We start from the raw sequence: 18,742 nt of genomic DNA on the forward strand, positions 1-18,742 counted from the left end.
AAGTTAAAACCATTACTTCCATTCCACTGTAAAACCATGTGCCACATGCAGTGTGTTGGTCTACAATTCAAAAATCTACGTAAAAAACAATAGAGTTTGTGATGTAAACAATCTCTCACTGCTCAACAAAACAATCCCAAAGGTCAACAGTTCAGCAGGAGACACAAACCTTTAATTTATGCTAAAACTGTGTGGATACATTACTATGAGTCCACATCTTCAAATAAACACAAGAAACATACACTATAACTCTATGATTCTTTATCTTTAAATTGCCATAGCACACTTTCGTAGCTGTCCGGATTGTGACTTCTCAGCCCTGAGTTCTCCAGAATTTATGTTCTATTGCAGTTTGGCATTATTTAATAACAGTGTTCATGTAAATTAAAGAATAAGTAATAAAAAAAAATCGAAAGAAAACTTTAGCCCACATGACTTTGAGATAAATCACCTATTTTATGGGTGTATTGAATGAGTTTACAGAAAGACTGCACCACATTATTTTCCACTGTTCTTACTACTACTGGATTATACCTCAGCTGGAGATCAATGGTAAATCATTTATTTACCTTTACTGGAGTTATGATAACATTTAGGTTCTGTTACAGGTTATAAAATACTAAAGAGACTTCTAGATAAAATGCTAGAAAGTAAACATAGGACACACAGAACTGCTCTTTTGAAGTTAAATATATCAACTCAGTTTATAATGCACACACCTGGTGTTAAAGTGGCTCTGTGAGTCATGTTGCAACACTTCTTCCTTCATCAGTCATCACATGAACACCGGGAACATCATACAGAGCCTTCTGGTATTTTCCCTTGCATTGCTTTTTTCACTGTGATCTCCAGGAGACTCCACTCAAGTCGATATTAAGTGAATAGTAAGGTTAGCTTTGTCTTTACCCTGCTGGCTTATTGACTCACCTGTCAATACTACTGCAGGCAAAATCTATAAGACCTCCGAATGTTATCTCAAAATGTTTTTTGTATGTTCCATGTCTGTACATGGCTTTAAACGTCTTTCAAAATAGTTAAATGAGATGTAAATCTGTATTGCATGTGGGTAGAGAAAAGGGTTTGAAAGAGTACGGATGTTATGAAAATGAAATATTGACCTTTTCTTCATTAAAATGCACACAAACTCACATCAGTTCATTCTCCAAAGGAGAGCTTTTAGCTTAGACTTCTTATTAGGGTTGTGAATTTATGCAAAGTGGTTCTAATTCTACATTTTGTTGCAACATATTCTCTCTGAGCCAAATGAATATTTAAAATATGGCGGGCCTTTGGCAAATATTTACAAGAGGCTTCTAGTAACACTTGCAAGCAGCTTTATGGACACTAAAAAAGCCCAAACTGTAATACTTCATTTGCAACCAACTTCAAAGAATTATTTTTTTTAGTTAATATCTTAAAACAGTGTAATCATTGTATTTATTTCAATGTTATAGCACAAAAAGGAATTTTATCAAGTCAAACATAAATACAAAACAGTTCTAATTCTGTGGTGTTATTATTTAATATAATACAAATTCAAAACTCTACCATCCTTAGACAGAAGGATGACAGAAGTTAGTCATGTTAAAAGACACTGTCTGTGCCTTCAACACAAATTGGTCACATCCTGCTGAAGACAGAGTACTGGACTTCAGCCATGTGAGGTTTTATGAAAATAGAGACATTTCTTAATGGAACAGGTTGGAAAAGGATTCCTGTTTAGTGTATCATCAAACTTTCACTGCTGAACCGATGATGTTTGTTTATATGTTTAAAAAATACAAAGACAGTGCACATTAATACACATTACTGTAAATATGCTAGCTTTGCCAAAAAGGCTCATTTCCAACTATAGTCTCTGGATCAGCTGACGTGAGCACAACAGGGATTAAAATACAATGAGCATTTTTAATACAATGTATTAAAAAAAACTAATATAATACAGTTTCAGTCACAAATGATCATACATTTGACCATCCCTCAACCACAGTTTTGATTGAGTGTGTTGATTAAAAGCAAACAGTGAATTATTTTTCAACCTATCTAAACATTTTGTTTCACTGTGAACAGTAAGGCTAAAATCTGCACAGCATTGTATCAGACAGGACATTTACACACAGAGTTCAATCAGTGGCCGGGCAGAGGAAAGTCTGGGCCTCCCTTCTTAGGCTCCAGTCTCACTTGTAGACACATCATCTACATTTTTACCTCCAAGAATTTCCAAAAAAGCCGCTTAGCATGTTTTTTTTTTCTATATTTCTGTACTTTTTAGGTACCGAGTAAGATTTTTATCTTCAATAAACCCAGTAGGGAGTAAATGCAGGTTCTCACAAGGAAAGTGTTTACAAGTAAACATTATGGGTGTGCAAAGCGGGGGGGAGGTTGGTGGTGTTATGCTTCACCTCACAGCATGCTGTTCATTACCTAATGCTCAGATCCCAACACATATTAGTCATCTTTGACAGCTTGAACACTTTGCATAAAGCACACACTCTTAAACACACAGATGGAGCCCCCTCTCTCTCTGAGGACACACACTGATGTAATGCATTACCTGAGTAGAAACAGCTAACCTTGTTCATGCCGAGTATACACTAAAACTTCACTGCATCTAAACTAAATCCCTGTTCTTGACCCTCCGTAGAGATATTTTAGTTTCAGTTATGGCTCCATGTTGGTTTAGTAAATAATGACAGTATATATAGTGTAAATCTGACTTATAAATGACTGAAAACCATTGCTCAACTATTTTTTAACACTACAATACAATAAACTAACATTCTGGGAACAAACTGTTCCACTTCTCAAATGCATAGAAGCTGTATACAAAAGTCACCTTGCAAGCCACACTTTATCATAAGCTGCACATAAGCATGCACATTCAGGGCGTATGAGTAATGAACAACCTTAATAACACCTCCAAGTTTTCCTCTTGTTCTCTCTGCTGGCTGTTTAAATTCACATCCCCCTTTAACGTCTCTCTAATCTGATTACTGCTGGGCTAATGGCTCTCCTTCTGCTCCTCCCAGACGCTCTCCCCAGACCTTGGAAAACACACACAGAGGCAAACAAACCAACACTGGCTGTTTGGGGCGTATGTTGGTGCAGAGACGGTACATCTGCAAAGTAAGGCCGAGGGAAAAGAGCTGAGGGATGGAGAAAAAAAAAAGAAGTTGGTGTTTATATGCATAGGGGTGAGTGTTTCTAGGGGTGAGGAGGGAGACGGGGAGTAGACCAGGAGCATCTCACTCCAAAAGCTCTCCCTTTCTCTGCTTCCCCCCTCCCTTTAGCAAATCTATAGGGAGGGAAGGCAGAGACAGGTGCATTTCTCCACAAATTGAGTTAGCCAAGACATGCCACATCCAATTGGACTAAATTGATGTGAGAGTTTGTGATGTCTGCCGTGGGTATTACAGCAAAGGTCAGTGTGCCGAGACAATGACATCAATCTGGTCCACGTGGCCGAGTGCTGGGCCCCCACCAGCCCCGTGATTCAGATGCAAACCTGCAAACACAAGCAGAGGGATGGAGAGGGGCGGGATGAATGCTGGTTGCAAACTGGTGGGCATTTTGTGATTGCATTTAAACGGACAATGAACGAGATTTCCACACCGTCTGAATGACAGGACACATGCCCACCAGATATGAAATTATGACAAAAAAGTGTCTTCCACAAAAATGTATGATATAGCTGTGGCTACAACGTAGCGTGCAACCGTTAGCGGGTTAATGCATTGGTGAATGACTGAATGTAGCGCTCTTGGACTACATAAAACATTACACAATTTATATATAAAAACAAACTGACATGATGTTTTGCTATAGTAAGTGAAAGCAAAAAATACTATGTCTGGTGAAGGTCCTCTGTTTTTTGTCATTACTCTTAACTGTATCACTTTTTTAACATTTCTTTTGCGGTTATATTCAGACTTTTTTAATCTTTTTTGTTTATAAGTTGTAAAAACATGTTAAAAACTGATGACATTATATTGGAATGCCAAACTTGGGCATTAATGGATAACACAACAGTTCACCCACAACACCAAAAAATGGGTGATAGACATTTCTCTTCACTTTCTTAACTTTCTTATTAAACATTTGAACTGCAATCAGTTATAAGAGCAATACCAAACAAACTGGCACTCATGAAGGCCTTTAAAAGTTCTGTGAAGAGCCCAGTTGTGACATAAAAACCCTGGAAAACTAAACACACCCATGAATGGTCCCTGTTTCCTATTCTTGAGCCACCAAGGCAGCATTCCAACAAAAAGTCCTTCTCAAATTCTTACCACATTCAAGTTTTCTTAAGTTTCTAGCTCAGTGCCTGTCTACTGCTTTAGGAGTTCCCAGACTGTTTGCACCTTAAGCTGCATGGCTTCATCACAGCTTGAGTCCACCAGTTGTCATTACTGCAACAACAATCTTCAAGCCACTGTTACTGAAAGCCATATCTGCTTTCATACTGTATGTGTTTAATTTCACCAGAAAGATGAAAAACTCTTCATGTATTCAAATTAATACCTAAAAAAGTATATTTTTTTGTTCATTATGCTGCAGGTGCTTCATATGGTTTTATTGTGTCTTACGCTTCACTTTAACATATCTACATACCTACTAGCTGCATCCAACTATTAACCAATTCTTGTCATGTCTTCTTGTTTCTTTAACTTTGGGCTGTTACTCATATACAGGCCGACATCATTGCCAGTTCCTCCAGTGTTATTCAGCTTATGAACACATACTGCCAATCAATTTCATATCTAACACAAGAGTAGTGGTATTTTAAGGTTACTTTGATTTAACTCTCAGAAAATCCAATATAAACTTCATCAGACTGTCACCTCTGCAGAGCTCTGCACACCCAGATTTCAGGGGCATGGCTTTCATCACACCTTTATTCAGAAAGCCATTTTCTCTATCGCATTAGCTTTATTGCTCCTTTTATGGTTCCCTCTGTCTTCGCGCTGGTGCTCTATATGAGCCCAGGGCTATTGGTTTTCATTGGGACGTTCTCAGTCTGGACCAGGACCAGGCCGGGCCGATCAGCTTCCCCTGATGATAATTCCTATGAAATTTATATGAACAGCTGAGTCCAAATCTTGACTTCACAAACTCACTCTCTCAGTGGAAACTGACACCTGAAACAATACTGTAACAGGAAGATAAACAGTTTTTGTAATTTGTTTACGCATTTTTCCAAATGTCCCAAGCTAAAGATGACAATTAGACAGTTCAGCCAAGCTCAACTTAATAACATGTCCTGTTGAGTGACACAAAAGTTTGCAGACACAGATTCGGGGCTTTTGAAAACAAACTAAACCTGGTTTTCAAGAAATTCACTAATTTCAAAGTAAACAACCATCCAATCTGAACTGATTAGGGATATCATCTGGCTTCTTCAACAAAGTTTCCTGGAACACACGGGATCCAGGAAGGAGGCGCAATTCATCGCCTGGAATCCCAGACCAGAGATTTGTCTGAGAGGCAATTTACTGCCATTTTCTAGGGGGGCTGTGGCCTGATGCATAAACATTGTTCCTAATATGCCAATTCATCATCAAGCAGCTGGGGGATTCTGGGTGTGTTCTGATCAAATTTGCACCCGGCGATGATGAGGGGCGTGTTAGTTTTGCTGCAGAAAAGTGCAGATCCAGCTATTTGTCACGTCAAGCTTCCACAGGGGAGGCAGAGGAGAGATGATGCATGGCATAGAAACGATATAGAACAGAAACTCAGAGAAGCACCATCTACTTTCAGGCAGCCAAGACTGCAGGCATCAAATTTTAACCACTAGACTTCTCTTTCTCTAATATATGGTCTCATACAAACATTCAGTATTAGAGGACAAAATCTTACAAGGAATTAAAAAGCTGGGTGTAATTTTACAGTCCCTTGTGATATTGAGGTTATTGTCAGTTGTAATTTGGTTGATAAATCAGTGATTTTTTTGTCAAGAATCAGTGACTCATGATCTGTAACATTTTGGGTTTTTATGTATTCCTAAGTTTTCTTTTCATTTAGCATTTTTCTGTTTTGTTAGCGATAGTGGTAACACTTTATTTGACGGGTTGTGAATAAGACTGTCATGACACCGTCATAAACATGAGTAAGTCTTCATGAATATTTATGACAGTTGTCATAAAGTGTCATTCGGTGAATCATGACACTTTTAATACAAAGTTAACATTATTCAAAATGTCTTCGTTACAACTTGACATTAACCAAGAAATCATGATCTGACATAAATTTGTTATAAAAGTGTTACTGATTAAACTTTAAAATGTATTTAGCTTTATGTTATTAAAGATAAAGTTTAATCAGTAATACTTTTATAACAAATTTATGTCAGATCATGATTCTGTCAAGTTGTCATAACAAAAACATTTTGAATAATGTCAACTTTGTATTAAAAGTGTCATGATTTACCGAATGGCACTTTATGACAACAGTCATAAATATTCATGAAGACTTACTCATGTTCATGACAGGTGTTATGTCATGTTTATGATGGTGTTATGACAGTCTTATTCACAACCCGTCAAATAAAGTGTTACCAAGATAGTTTTATAATCCTTACTTTTCCAGTGTCTTAGCTCCCTACACTCTGCAACAGTCTCTCTCTCATAGGCTCATTAATGTACCTGTCATAAGAATCTGACATGGGTCACGTGTGCTAAAAATGTTACATTTGGGTCACTTTTGAATGCATTGTGAATGTAATCTAAATGATGCTGTAAACGTGGGTTACATGCGGAGGAAAGCAATATTTTGCAGGGACTTTACACGCAAATAGAGAAATGTAGCATAGCATATCATCCAAAAAAAAAATACGTACCACAATTAAATCTTCAAAACTTGACTAGTCACAATCTTAGAATCTTGTAGTTTGATGGGAGATGATGTCATATTGACCAGCTAATAAAAAAATCCCAAAACATCAGATTAATTTTTGAAAAGCAGATTCAGAAAAAAATTCTCAAAGCAAAAAAACTTTGACAGGCATTCAGACAAAACCTTTTGAGCAAAACAACTGATGAGGTCATAAGTACTCATGAAATCTCAGGACACCACCTGTGTAGAATAAGAGCTTATTTGAAAATCCTGAAAGGATATTTAAAGGGAACATAAATGAAAACAGTTCAGAAAGGTCAAATCTCAGCTGTTCATGTGCACTACATCATATTCATGTTATAACTTTGACGGTATTAATTTGACTTTAGCCATTTGATTGAAATAAGACTGCTGTAACTAGTGACACAATTTTAATTTTTCTGGCTTAAAAGTTCACCAACAGAAAGCAAGTAATTCAAAATCAATTAATCAGTTGAAAAAAAATTGTAAGAAAAATATTTATTTAATATTTACTTTCCATGTTAGCCCCTTTTGCCCCCCAGTTGTGTGTAATCACAGTCAAAGATTGCTACCAATATCAGACATAAAATAGATACATTTGTATTAAAGGAAATAAAGTTTTATTTGCTCAACAAGTCAATGATCCCAACCACAGTGTACCTAAAAAAGCAAAGACAAGTTAGTGATTTGATTCTGGGGACACAGAGAAATCTCACACAGGATTAGGGTCGTCATCAAAGTTCAATGATTATTGAAAATCTGAAAAATCCAAAAATTATTGCATCAGGTGCAGTCCTCTATCAAAATCCTCAGTGAAAACAGTTGCAAAAGGTAAATAAAGAAATGATGGCTTTGTATGTAGTTACTGTTCACATGTATTGATTTGATCCAGAACACGGAATCTGTCTCATCCGGCTCTGTGGTGCACCAGCATCCTTCAGAGCCCAGAAAACGCCTTCTGGGAACAGGAAGTGAATCAGTGGACAGACCCGCTCTGATAGCTCCCATCTGGCTGTTCTTTAAGACTTCCATCCAATCAAATTAGGTTTGATTGATCAACAAGCTCTGCCATTGGGTGGTGGTCATGGCAATATAATTTACCCTCCACTGTCAATATAGATAGCTGTTCTTTGGAAGACCAATGACAAAAGGATGAACATAAAATTCAAGAGTTTGCATTCCTTGTCTAGCATGCAGCACAGAAGGTTCAGGTTGTTTCTGCTGAGGAGGAACTGTGCAAAATCCCAAATTAAAGATGAAAGATTCTGTTGGTCATTTTCATGAAAAGATCCAAAAGAATGACATGATTTCATTTTTACCAGCAGAAAACAGCCTAAAGCAACATACTGCCCAACTGGTGCACACATTGCATGTTTTATCCATTCATTCATCTCACAAGTGTAAGAATAAAAATCCCAAAGTCTAAGTTAATTCTGTATCATTATGGTTTCCAAAGTATGACTGATGGTCCTAGAATTAAGTAATATAAGTCATGTTGGAAGTAAATTCTCCAGACAAAGTATAAAAATAAAATAGAAGTTTGAGGAAAATAGCAATAAAAAACAGCAAATGGATTCGATTTGGAATAGTTTCTTACAAACTTGTTCACTTTACTTACTGCAGATCAGCCTCACTGACTCCTGCAAATCAAACATTTAAAAAGTAAAACTATTAGGAAATCAGTAATCTATAAAAGAAAGACTGAAAGTTTTCTGGTACATCCATAAACTCCCAGGTGAACCTGAGGAGGAGACTTGACTCCCAACACCTGTGTGGGCAGGTGAAGGATGTCGAAATGCTTCACAAAATATTTGTTATAGCTATTTTTTGTATATATTTTCCCTTCAGATATAAATTCAACTTTTCTAATACTATTAAATTAGCATTGTTACATCACCCTCTATTCCCAGTTAACCCAGTGCGTCACTGATAAGTTAATTAACGGCTCTGACATCTCATTTGTATAAGAAACAATATATTTGAGAAGCCCTGTTGTTGGCTCTCATTGGGTCCCCCCTCCCCTTTTTGACTATATGGAAATCATAATTCATATGAGCTGCCTGATGGTTTATGCAGATGGAGGCTGCAGGCAAAACAGTTTAATGCGCGGCCACGTGTTCAGTCATAACACAAGTGAGGAATATGAAACTGGGAGAGAAAGGAGGAACCACGAGGCGAGGCAAATTAGCAGCTTTAGAAATTGATAGCAGGTGTTTACATGCGGCATTTTTTGCATATTATTATATGGAAGCAGGAGGGGTGTAATAAACATCACAAAGCCTTGTATCATAATCAATACAATACACAATGACCTTGACGTTGCATGATGGATTGGGGGACACGGACTACTGTAATTGCATCTCATCTCCTTCCTTCCTTTACTTCTTCTCTTTGTCCGACCCTTTTTCACGTTTTTTGGCGTAAAACAGCGCTGCGTCGTGCTCTGTGCGCTGCGTCGTCGCCTGCCGCTGAGATGACCATTAATCGCTTAATTCCAGTAAACCTACGTGTGCACAAAGGGCCGCTGTCTTCTCCTTAATGCATGTGTGATTAAGCTTCTGGGCAGGCCACACGGCATTATTAGCCAGCAGGTCCTTGTATAGAGGGCCAAATGCCTTCAGGGGGCCCGAGGGTGGTGTGTGTGTGTGTGTGGGGTGGCTGTGGAGGCAAGTTAATGACACTGACCCTCACTTCCCCAACAGCTATTCAATTCAACAATAATAACGGGTCACGCATCTGATTTATGGGGTTGGGGATAATAATTGTCAACTGCTAATGTCGGGGTGGGTGCAGAGAGAGGATAGGGGGGTAATGCCAGTGGACTATGCTAAATAAAATATGCTTTGACCCCACTAGGGGTGAAATGCAGAAAAAAAATGACAGATGTTTCAGTCACCCCTTCCTCTCAAAGCTTGTTGCAGCCAAACGGAGTCCAAACCCACAATGCTTCGCTGTTTGTGTGATCTGAAACCTTCAGAGAGAACCCGCAGCCAGGCTCTCAGCCGGCAGCCTCCTGGCCTGCATCTCTCCACCCCACCGCCCTGCTCGGCTGCAATAAATTAATAACAACCAAACAATGTGTCGCGGAGAGGCGGATTCGATTACTAAGTTTATTTACAGGGAAAATCTCATGAAGGCCATTGACCACCGTTAAACAGCGCGGGATGAAACGATGACAAGAGCCCCGATAAGAATTTAATTCCATCTCATTTCAGACGATTTTATGAATCAAATTCTTGAACACTGGCAAGAGATTTAATGATCGCATCTTAGCGAAATCTTATTTCAGAAGCGGTCGATGGCATTTCTCTGCGTTAATGTCGACTTAGAGGTTGGAGTAATTTAGTAATTGATTCCTTGCCTGGCTCTCGCTCGTGCCAAGGCCGCGTTAGAGGGTAATATGTTTCCTAATCTTATCCCCCGGAATAAGATTTTTATGTTAATCCGCTGGCTGGTCTCTTGGTCACTCGAGAAGCGCAGATAAAGGCTCGGAGGGGCCGATGAGGCCAGGAGGGACGAGCCGGGCTCTCCAGGAACTGGCTGCAACATCTGGAAGACAGTGGCACGCATTACTGCAGAGCAAAAGAACATTATTACACACGATAGATACCTCTAAAGGAAGGGCAACTTTAATTGAACAGCAAGTGTTTTGCAGGAAACTAAAGGAACAGATGCACAGACTTGCACATAGAGACGATAAATAAATAAAATAAATGTGATCTTTAAGAATCAGATAAAAAGACCGAAACAGTGAAAACAAAAAATAAAACAGTGCATACATACAGTATATTATTCACCTAGATTAAAAAATATTTTAATCAACCAATAAATTTGTTTTTGATAGGAAATGGAACAGGCATTTTTCAAATGACAGCGAATTAACGTATTTGGTGACATTACAGCAGTCAACAAAGTAGTATTTTGCATGTTTTTATTGATATTTAATGATTTAACTTTGGTGATGAGCTTCAAGCCTTGGAGGTTGGGAGTCCTCCTTGCAACCACCCTAATCTTTAGCTTCCTCCACAGAGTTTCTGTTTGATTCAACTCAGAAATCTGGATGGGCTGCTCCAGAAAAACCTCATATTACTGAAGAAACATGATTATCAAATGAAAAGATTACTTTAAATCTAAATCCACCACACGTATTATTAATTTTAGTTATAAATGGAGCTAAAACATGATACATATGAATGAGCAAAATAAAATTTGGCCCTAATGGAAAAAACTTTGAAAGACCATGGATATGATTTTAAATCTGTTGGAATAGGATCTATAGTCCTGGTGTTGGTCAGAACTCTTTCAGGTGAGCTGCAGCTGCCTGATTCATTTTAATTAAAGAGGGAAAAAACACCTTTACTGTAAATATGAAACATTACCAAAATAAATTGCATTCTGACTAGGACAGAGAAATAGGTTATGATAGTTTTTAATATGGAGTAGGGTGATTTACAAATAGGCTTTTTGTGAATATTGGTTTGAGTCCAAAGTTTCTGTTATGCGTTAAGACTAGTTCAACGTAAATCCTCAAACTTGCATCTTTTGGGCCAAAACCAATTATGTTGTTTGTCTTTTTTGCCTTAGATTTGATAAGATTCTGATAAATCTGCTGACTGTGTGGACATCACTTAGTGTCTTCCTGGGATTTGTGTAAAACTGTGTGTCATCAGCATGTAAGGTAGAAAACACAGTCCTCCATGAGCTGAACTAGAATTGCCACTTTTGCTCAGGATTATTATAATTCCTGTAAAAGTAATATATTGATGGAGTCGAGTGAACTTCCTTAGATATATGAAGTTTATTTGTTTTATAAACTGAATTTGACGCTATTGGTAACACAATCATTGCATTGCATGGTGCTGATTTTAAAATATATTTCTATGAATGGGATCTGTGTCTGGCAAAGTGACTTGATATAACATTTGCTATTTATAAATGTTTCATTTAAATATATAAGAATAACTCAAATGAATTGAAAAAAAAAGGTTTTGGGAATGGAGCCTTGAGGAACCCCGCACTTGATCGTCATTTACTCAAAATTATAACTGCAAAATTACACAGTCTGACTAGTTTAAGCACAGTAACAGTCAGTCCCACCCATCTTTCCAGTCTGACAACCAGCATGTTATGAGCTGGTTCGAAATCGACGATTTTCATCCATCACTGCTGAGACGTGTCATTAAGATGCTTAAAATTAAACTGTGGGTTGAAACCACACATTTATATGTTCTCAAAGAGAAGAGAAAAAACATTTATTTGCAGAACAGGTGAATATTATCTCTATATTTCTATTTGACGCAATCAGCGCAACAATTTGTGCCAGAAAGAATGCAACAGATAAAAATGCGCAAAAAAATACAGAACAAATGTGACAGAGGCTGTGCCATGCAGCAAACCCCTCTCTTTCTTTGTGCTGCACATTTTCTTTTCTCCTCTGCAGACACTGGTGGAAGACACCAGTTCCTAATTTAATTTCGTCTCTTCTCCAGATGTCACTTTCCATCTGTGCGGTTGGAAATGCAAAGCGCTTTTTACGCACCAGCCTGGAACATGTTAGTTTCTTTTATTCATATCTGAAAATGCGTCAATCGACAAAAATTTAATCCGAAAAGTATATAACTGCGGTGAAGGAATGCTTGAACTTTTCCGGATGGAACTTATTGAAATGTAATAATCTGCGGTGATTTTATCTCACCTCTGATTTTTCTTTTATTCTTGATATTTTTCTGTTCCGTCAAATTGAGACATCAGACTAAATCGCCATGAGAGTGTCCCCAAAATGAATTTTTTATTTGCCCCAGAGCCCCTCCCCTGCAACACGCGGCCTTATTAATAACTGCTTTGATAAGCCCGGCATTTCCTCGGGCGAAGGAGTGAGACGTTGTAGGTGAAATGTGACAGCAGGACCCTCCCATCTCTCTCCCTCTCTTTATCCTCTTCTGTTCCTTTGCCTTTTCAGGGGAGTGGATCCATCCAATCCATCCGCAGACAATGGCATTTTGTTCCTCTTTTTGTTCCTCCTGTCGACCCGCATTCCTATATTGCTGAGCAACGATAGTGCGCACTAAATGGAGAGGAGTTCCTCCTGCATCCCGGCTATTGTTCGGCACTTGCCAAGGGAACTTAGGGTCTTGCACACATCCCATTTTCTTGATTTATTTAGGTAAAGCTATATAGTTAAAGCTGTATAATTACACTTTAATTACCGCTTTAGTTGACTTAAAGAGCTATTATGTTACTGTAAATCACTACATGCAACGCTCCAATGTGCATCTGGATAAAACCCCCATATGACATTTTGCAAAAAGACTTGAAATCATGTAAAGAAACTCAGACTTCAGCGTGCGAGATTTTGAATTCAATATTCCGACATCAGAATGGAGTCTGCGGCCTTTCGTCTCACCAGAACCAGTTGATAGAATTAAAAGATGTTGAAACTATAAAAGAAGGGGCGTTTCAATAGCTGGTGGACTCTGGTGGAGGGGACCGGGCTATAGAGCGCAGGAATAAAGAGCGGCCTCAGTGAAAGAAACCGATGGCTAAAAGCTATAATTGTATTTGCCTCGGCGAAATATCAGAAAAGACTTCTCGTTTCTTTGAGCGTTATTAGATTAATTCCCAGAGATGGCTTCTTTTCTAGCTGCCAGACGCGTGGAGGGAGGACGGTGAACCATTTGGCTCTTTGGTTTCAATAATTAAATTAACCATTTGGTACAACTTTTGGGTCCCAGCTCGTGTGCAGAGCGAATAAAGAAGATAAAAAAGAAAGCATTTACATAATAGGGACGGGGTTGTGTCAGTAAAGAATAAATAGGAGACAGAAACACACTGCAAGGTGTCAGCAGTTGGAGAGACACAAATAACTGACGGGAAATCCATGTATTATGGGAGAAAAATACGTGTTTATATGGAAGCACGTCCGATCTAGTTATATTCTAATAAAAGTTTAACATTCCAGGAAACTACAATTCTAAAATGTGGAATGTATGTCATTTTTTTTAGATGCTAAAATGTAGATTTTAATCACAGACTCGTTAAAATTTACATTTTACCTGCAAACGGCCAACGTTTTTAATAACAACAGCACATTTCTTTTGGTGATAAAACACAATCAATACTGCGATAAAGTCGGGTAAAATAAAGACTGAGGCGCTTCAGAAAGAAAAAGAATCTATAATAATCCTGTAAAACTGAACAGGCAGTGAGACAAACGCGTTTAATATCCACTGTCCAGACTGACACCAAACTCACCTGCTGTAAAATGCATGCTCTCAATCCCCCTAGGATTATTATAACAATATTACAGTCATATTGCAATCAACACACACCACCAGATGAACGCGTTTAGGCACCAAATAACCATTTGCAAAATTAGATTGATGTGCCATAATTACTGTTGCGCCTTTTTTTGTGTACAGATAATTTGGAGGGAAAACACGGAGCCTCGACAAGAAGGACTTGAACTCGATCCAATGAATTGAAATGGGAGGAAAAAGAAGAAGAAGAAACACAGTGTGTGTAAGCGCCATACAAAGCGGTTCACCTTATTACACAAACCGAATTAACCACTCAGCCAATATTGGGAGCCTGAGAGGTCCGATGACTGCCGCGCCAGTTCGTTACTTTCATTACAAACATGTTATTTGCCAAATAAACGGAATAATGAAAGTAATAAAGAGAATTATAAAGTCATTTGAAACATAGAAAACACACCCGGCACGATTTGATTCTGCAGCAGAGACGGCAAAGGACGAGGCCTACGTTAGCAAAAATGGAAAGTTATCAAATAGAATGTAAATGTGTTCATTTTTTTATTTCTTTAAATTAACTTCATGGAATTTAAACATTTTGGTTTTTTTTTTATTTTCGTCATAAAATGGATATTTTCGTTTGAAGAATTTGACAAGGTACGAGTCACTTAACTGCACCTTCAGAGTTAAAGCCAGACTCTCAAGCAGAGCAAAATAAAAAATAAATAAATAAAAAATGTCAATATGGGAAGAAAAAAAATCACGAGTGCATATTTGCTTGTTACATCCTCTTCTTTTGCGCAATGATTGCATTATTATCAAGTGCACTTGAAACGGATCCTTGTGCGTAAAAATAGGTCATTTTACTGGATAAAAATTGACATGTTTTACCGCTTCAGTGCAGAAGATCAGAGGCAGAAACAGCAGGAAAAAAAATGTCGGAGCATACGGACAGAAAGAAGAGGCAGAGTGGGAATACTCTGTGAAATCCTGCCCAAGGTATACGGTCGCTTAAAAGGCTTAAAAGCTTGGAGAAAATTGGATCAGGGAGAATCGTCACCCAACTTTCATTATTTCCAAGTGGTGTGATTGAATTAAAGGGCAAGATGTTGGTTGGAGAGGAGTGGGGTGGATGGGTGGAGGAGGTGGGCGGCGGCGGCGGTGGTGGAGGGCTGCGTAATGGCGTGGTATTAAATTCTAATTAGAGATGCAGGGGATCAATGATAGGGAGGTTGGACAGCCCGGGCCCCCAGTGCCAGCCCAATAGACTGATGAGTTATTGTCATGTAAAAAAGCGCTAGCAATAAGACCAAACGCTTTGCTATTGTCCAAGCGGAAAGAGCCAAGTTTATTATGAGGACTATATGCTCTAGAGACCTCGGGCTAGGCGGCTCTTAGGGGGCTTTTCATAAAACAGGGCTAGGTTCGTATAAAGGAGGCCAGTTTTGGAGCAGGCGCTGAGCAGTGAACATCTACTCACCGTCCAGCCTTCTTCTAAGCAGTCCAAACCAAACAAGTCATCAAACTCAGACCGCGCGTTTCCTCATTTTGATTTTTTATTTGTTTTTTTTTTTTTTTTTTTCATTTCAGACCCATTTTTGGGTGCCTCTGTTTGACTTTTTTTTTCCCAGGGAAGTGCAGCTTTCAACCGCAACCGAGCTTTCTCAAATGTATAAAATGGAGTATTCTTACCTAAATTCCTCTGCCTACGAGTCATGTATGGCCGGGATGGACACGTCGAGCTTGGCATCGGCCTACGCGGACTTCAGTTCGTGCAGTCAGACGAGCGGCTTCCAGTACAATCCCATCAGGACCACTTTCGGGGCCACCTCCGGCTGTCCTTCCCTAACGCCGGGGTCCTGCAGTCTGGGGACCCTGCGGGATCACCAGAGCAGCCCGTATGCCGCAGGTAAGCAGCAGCGAGCTCCGCAGCCTCAACCTGGTGTATTATAGGACGCCTTGATTGCATTTGAAAATGGAAATGTGTTTAGTATTTACCAAACGAAATTTGCTTACACAAATGAAAGAATTTATCACGTTAGAAGCGATTGCAGGCAAGAGGTAATTCGGTTATGGGGTTATACTATCCCAGTCACACCCAAAACCGCCAACAGAATTATCTTAAGCTGCCAAAATGATAGGCATAATTTATTTACTTTGCGATGAGACATAAAGCTTCGAAAATAATTAGATAACCAAAGACTAAAGCTCATTATTGACACCAAATTGGAGTTACAGTAGCAACAAGCGAGGCGGACGGCAACATTATGACAAGTTTTCAAACAGAAGCCTCAATCTGAGGAGCAACAATTAATTTTACAATTAGCCGCTTCACAGGTCAGCAGTGTTATCAATTCTGATCTAATTCAAAGGTAATCAAATACACGATTTAACTGGAAGCTCCAACTCAGTGTGCGGAACCGCATTTTACACAAAATAACCAAATTTCAATTTATTTCCATTTGACAGCATCACACTTAAACAATCACGTTCCCTTTTTACTGAGCGGATAAAATGTGTCAACCTTGACATTTCCTTTTGGTTTACAGTTCCCTACAAACTATTCACCGATCATGGTGGGCTGAACGAAAAGAGGAAGCAGAGGCGCATCCGGACTACGTTCACCAGTGCGCAGCTAAAGGAGCTGGAGCGGGTTTTTGCAGAGACCCACTACCCGGACATCTACACCAGAGAGGAGCTGGCACTCAAGATCGATCTGACTGAAGCCAGAGTGCAGGTACGAAACCCCCACAGTTCAACAGGCGCCCATCGCTGGCGGCTGCCTTTACGTACGATTCACCTCATCATTTTCAAGTAAATAATTAGATACAAAGCTTGCACATTTTATTTTACTAATATCGACGCAAACAGAAGCAAGATTATCCAACTTAAATTTCCATATTGCTTGTATCACAACTATTAAAAAATTAAACATACATATGATTTAAATGTTGTGTATGTGGTATAAACCTTTTGAACGTTTTTCCAGGTGTGGTTCCAAAATCGCCGCGCGAAATTCCGCAAGCAGGAGCGCGCAGCTGCAGCGGCCGCAGCGGCTGCCAAGTCCAGTTCCGGGAAGAAGTCCGACTCCAGAGACGAAGACAGTAAAGACACCAAAACTACCGACCCAGACAGCACGGGAGGACCGGGGCCGAACCCGGTTCCCACTTCCAACTGCGGCGGACCGAGCCCCACCGCGGGCCAGGTCAACACCACCGGGAACGGACAGGTGGACCAAGTGAAGACCTCCGTATCCACTGGCATGGGAGTGACGGCACCGAGCCAAGGCTGGGCCGCCGCACCCGGGACCATCACATCCATCCCGGACTCGTTGGGCGGGCCATTCGCCAGCGTACTGTCGTCTTTGCAAAGACAGAACGGAGCTAAAGCGACACTAGTAAAGACCAGCATGTTCTAATGAAGCTTAGAAAACCCGAGCAGAGTTCTCTGGAGACTGAAAAGCAATCGCCCAACACAGACTGGAGGACAATAAAAAGCAGATAGAATAACAGTTGAATATGGTTATTTTATTTTTACCTTGCGCTTTTCCTTGTGGTCAACAATTTTCCTGTAAAATATCCATCTTGACAAGTCACACTTTCACATTGAGACTAAAGCAGGTTGGGTGAACTGCTACCACCTTCTCCTAGTCAAGTCTCAGAGCTATTTACATACAAAACAGCGAAATGGGCAATTTATTCTCACTAAAAATATAGAACGGCGTCACACCTCACTTTAATTTAGTTTTAGAAAAAAGAATGTTGGAGCAAATGACTTGTTCAGATGTTTATTTTTGTTCTCACTGTGGGGAATAAACGAAGGTTGGCACACTGGAAACGCGCGGTGCCATCAGAAAGCAAAGGATCCTCATTAAATCCCATTCAGAGTGAGAGTTCATCAGCTGCTTCTGTTGGGGACAGAGGCGCCTGATGGCCAAGACTGACGACGCTCTGACACAACCATCCACCGACGCGCTTTTTTCTTCCCTCTATACACAGCCAGCTGTGTGGAAACTGCGGTATTTTTTGTTTCTTAGGGCTGCAGAGAGTTTAGTTTCTTTAAATTGTCGCTACAAACACACTTATTTCCTCGATATTAAAAAAGGCACAAACTACTGCAATGTTCACCTCAGACAGGAAATCTATGTTTTGTGTGTCTTTCTACGGCAGTGTTTTGTGGCTCAAACTGTATAGTGTTATTACGTATTCTTGTCTCTTATAGTTGAACCATAGGCCATATTCCCTCGTAGATCGACCATACAAGTCTTTTTGATGTTTTACTAAAATTCCCTCGGAAGAATTTATTTTGGGTATTAAAAAAGGGGGGATGGATGCAGACATTGTATTTATTTCTATATAATTTGCATGTTGTCTTTTTGTCTGGTTTAAAATGATTTTTCTCCCATTTTGTGAGCATTATGTAACATGTTTTGTCCAGGATCTGAAAGTTATTTATATGTAGGTAATGAATGCTTATATTTAAGAAGGAAATATTTCTACATGTGCACATAGTTTTCAAGGTGTACCATTGAAATGATTGTTGATGATAAAAAAATAATAGTTCAAGCTTGCTTTTGTCATTTTTTAAAGAAGTTCAAGAAGCAACCATTATTCTTCATGTCTATATAGATTAACTGAGAT

At 39.3% G+C, this 18,742-nt stretch overlaps 1 protein-coding gene across 1 annotated transcript; it reads left to right on the forward strand.

The window, feature by feature from the left end:
* The first annotated feature begins 15,369 nt into the window (after positions 1–15,369).
* Positions 15,370–18,667, forward strand: phox2b (paired like homeobox 2b). The gene is made up of 3 exons (XM_005800572.2): positions 15,370–16,011; positions 16,652–16,839; positions 17,092–18,667. Exons 1-3 carry the CDS (start codon positions 15,771–15,773, stop codon positions 17,518–17,520), a joined length of 858 nt encoding a protein of 285 aa, XP_005800629.1. The 5' UTR covers positions 15,370–15,770; the 3' UTR covers positions 17,521–18,667.
* Positions 18,668–18,742: the final 75 nt, after the last annotated feature.

The sequence above is a fragment of the Xiphophorus maculatus genome, chromosome 23 (genome assembly GCF_002775205.1).
Source record: "Xiphophorus maculatus strain JP 163 A chromosome 23, X_maculatus-5.0-male, whole genome shotgun sequence".
Taxonomy (NCBI): Eukaryota; Metazoa; Chordata; class Actinopteri; order Cyprinodontiformes; family Poeciliidae; genus Xiphophorus; species Xiphophorus maculatus.

Bases quoted from the DNA above. Each gene is read 5' to 3' on its own strand.
- phox2b (XM_005800572.2), top strand. From the start codon at position 15,771: ATGTATAAAATGGAGTATTCTTACCTAAATTCCTCTGCCTACGAGTCA. The intron at 16,012-16,651 runs GTAAGCAGCAGC...TTTGGTTTACAG, and splicing joins GAGCAGCCCGTATGCCGCAG to TTCCCTACAAACTATTCACC. The intron at 16,840-17,091 runs GTACGAAACCCC...ACGTTTTTCCAG, and splicing joins TGACTGAAGCCAGAGTGCAG to GTGTGGTTCCAAAATCGCCG.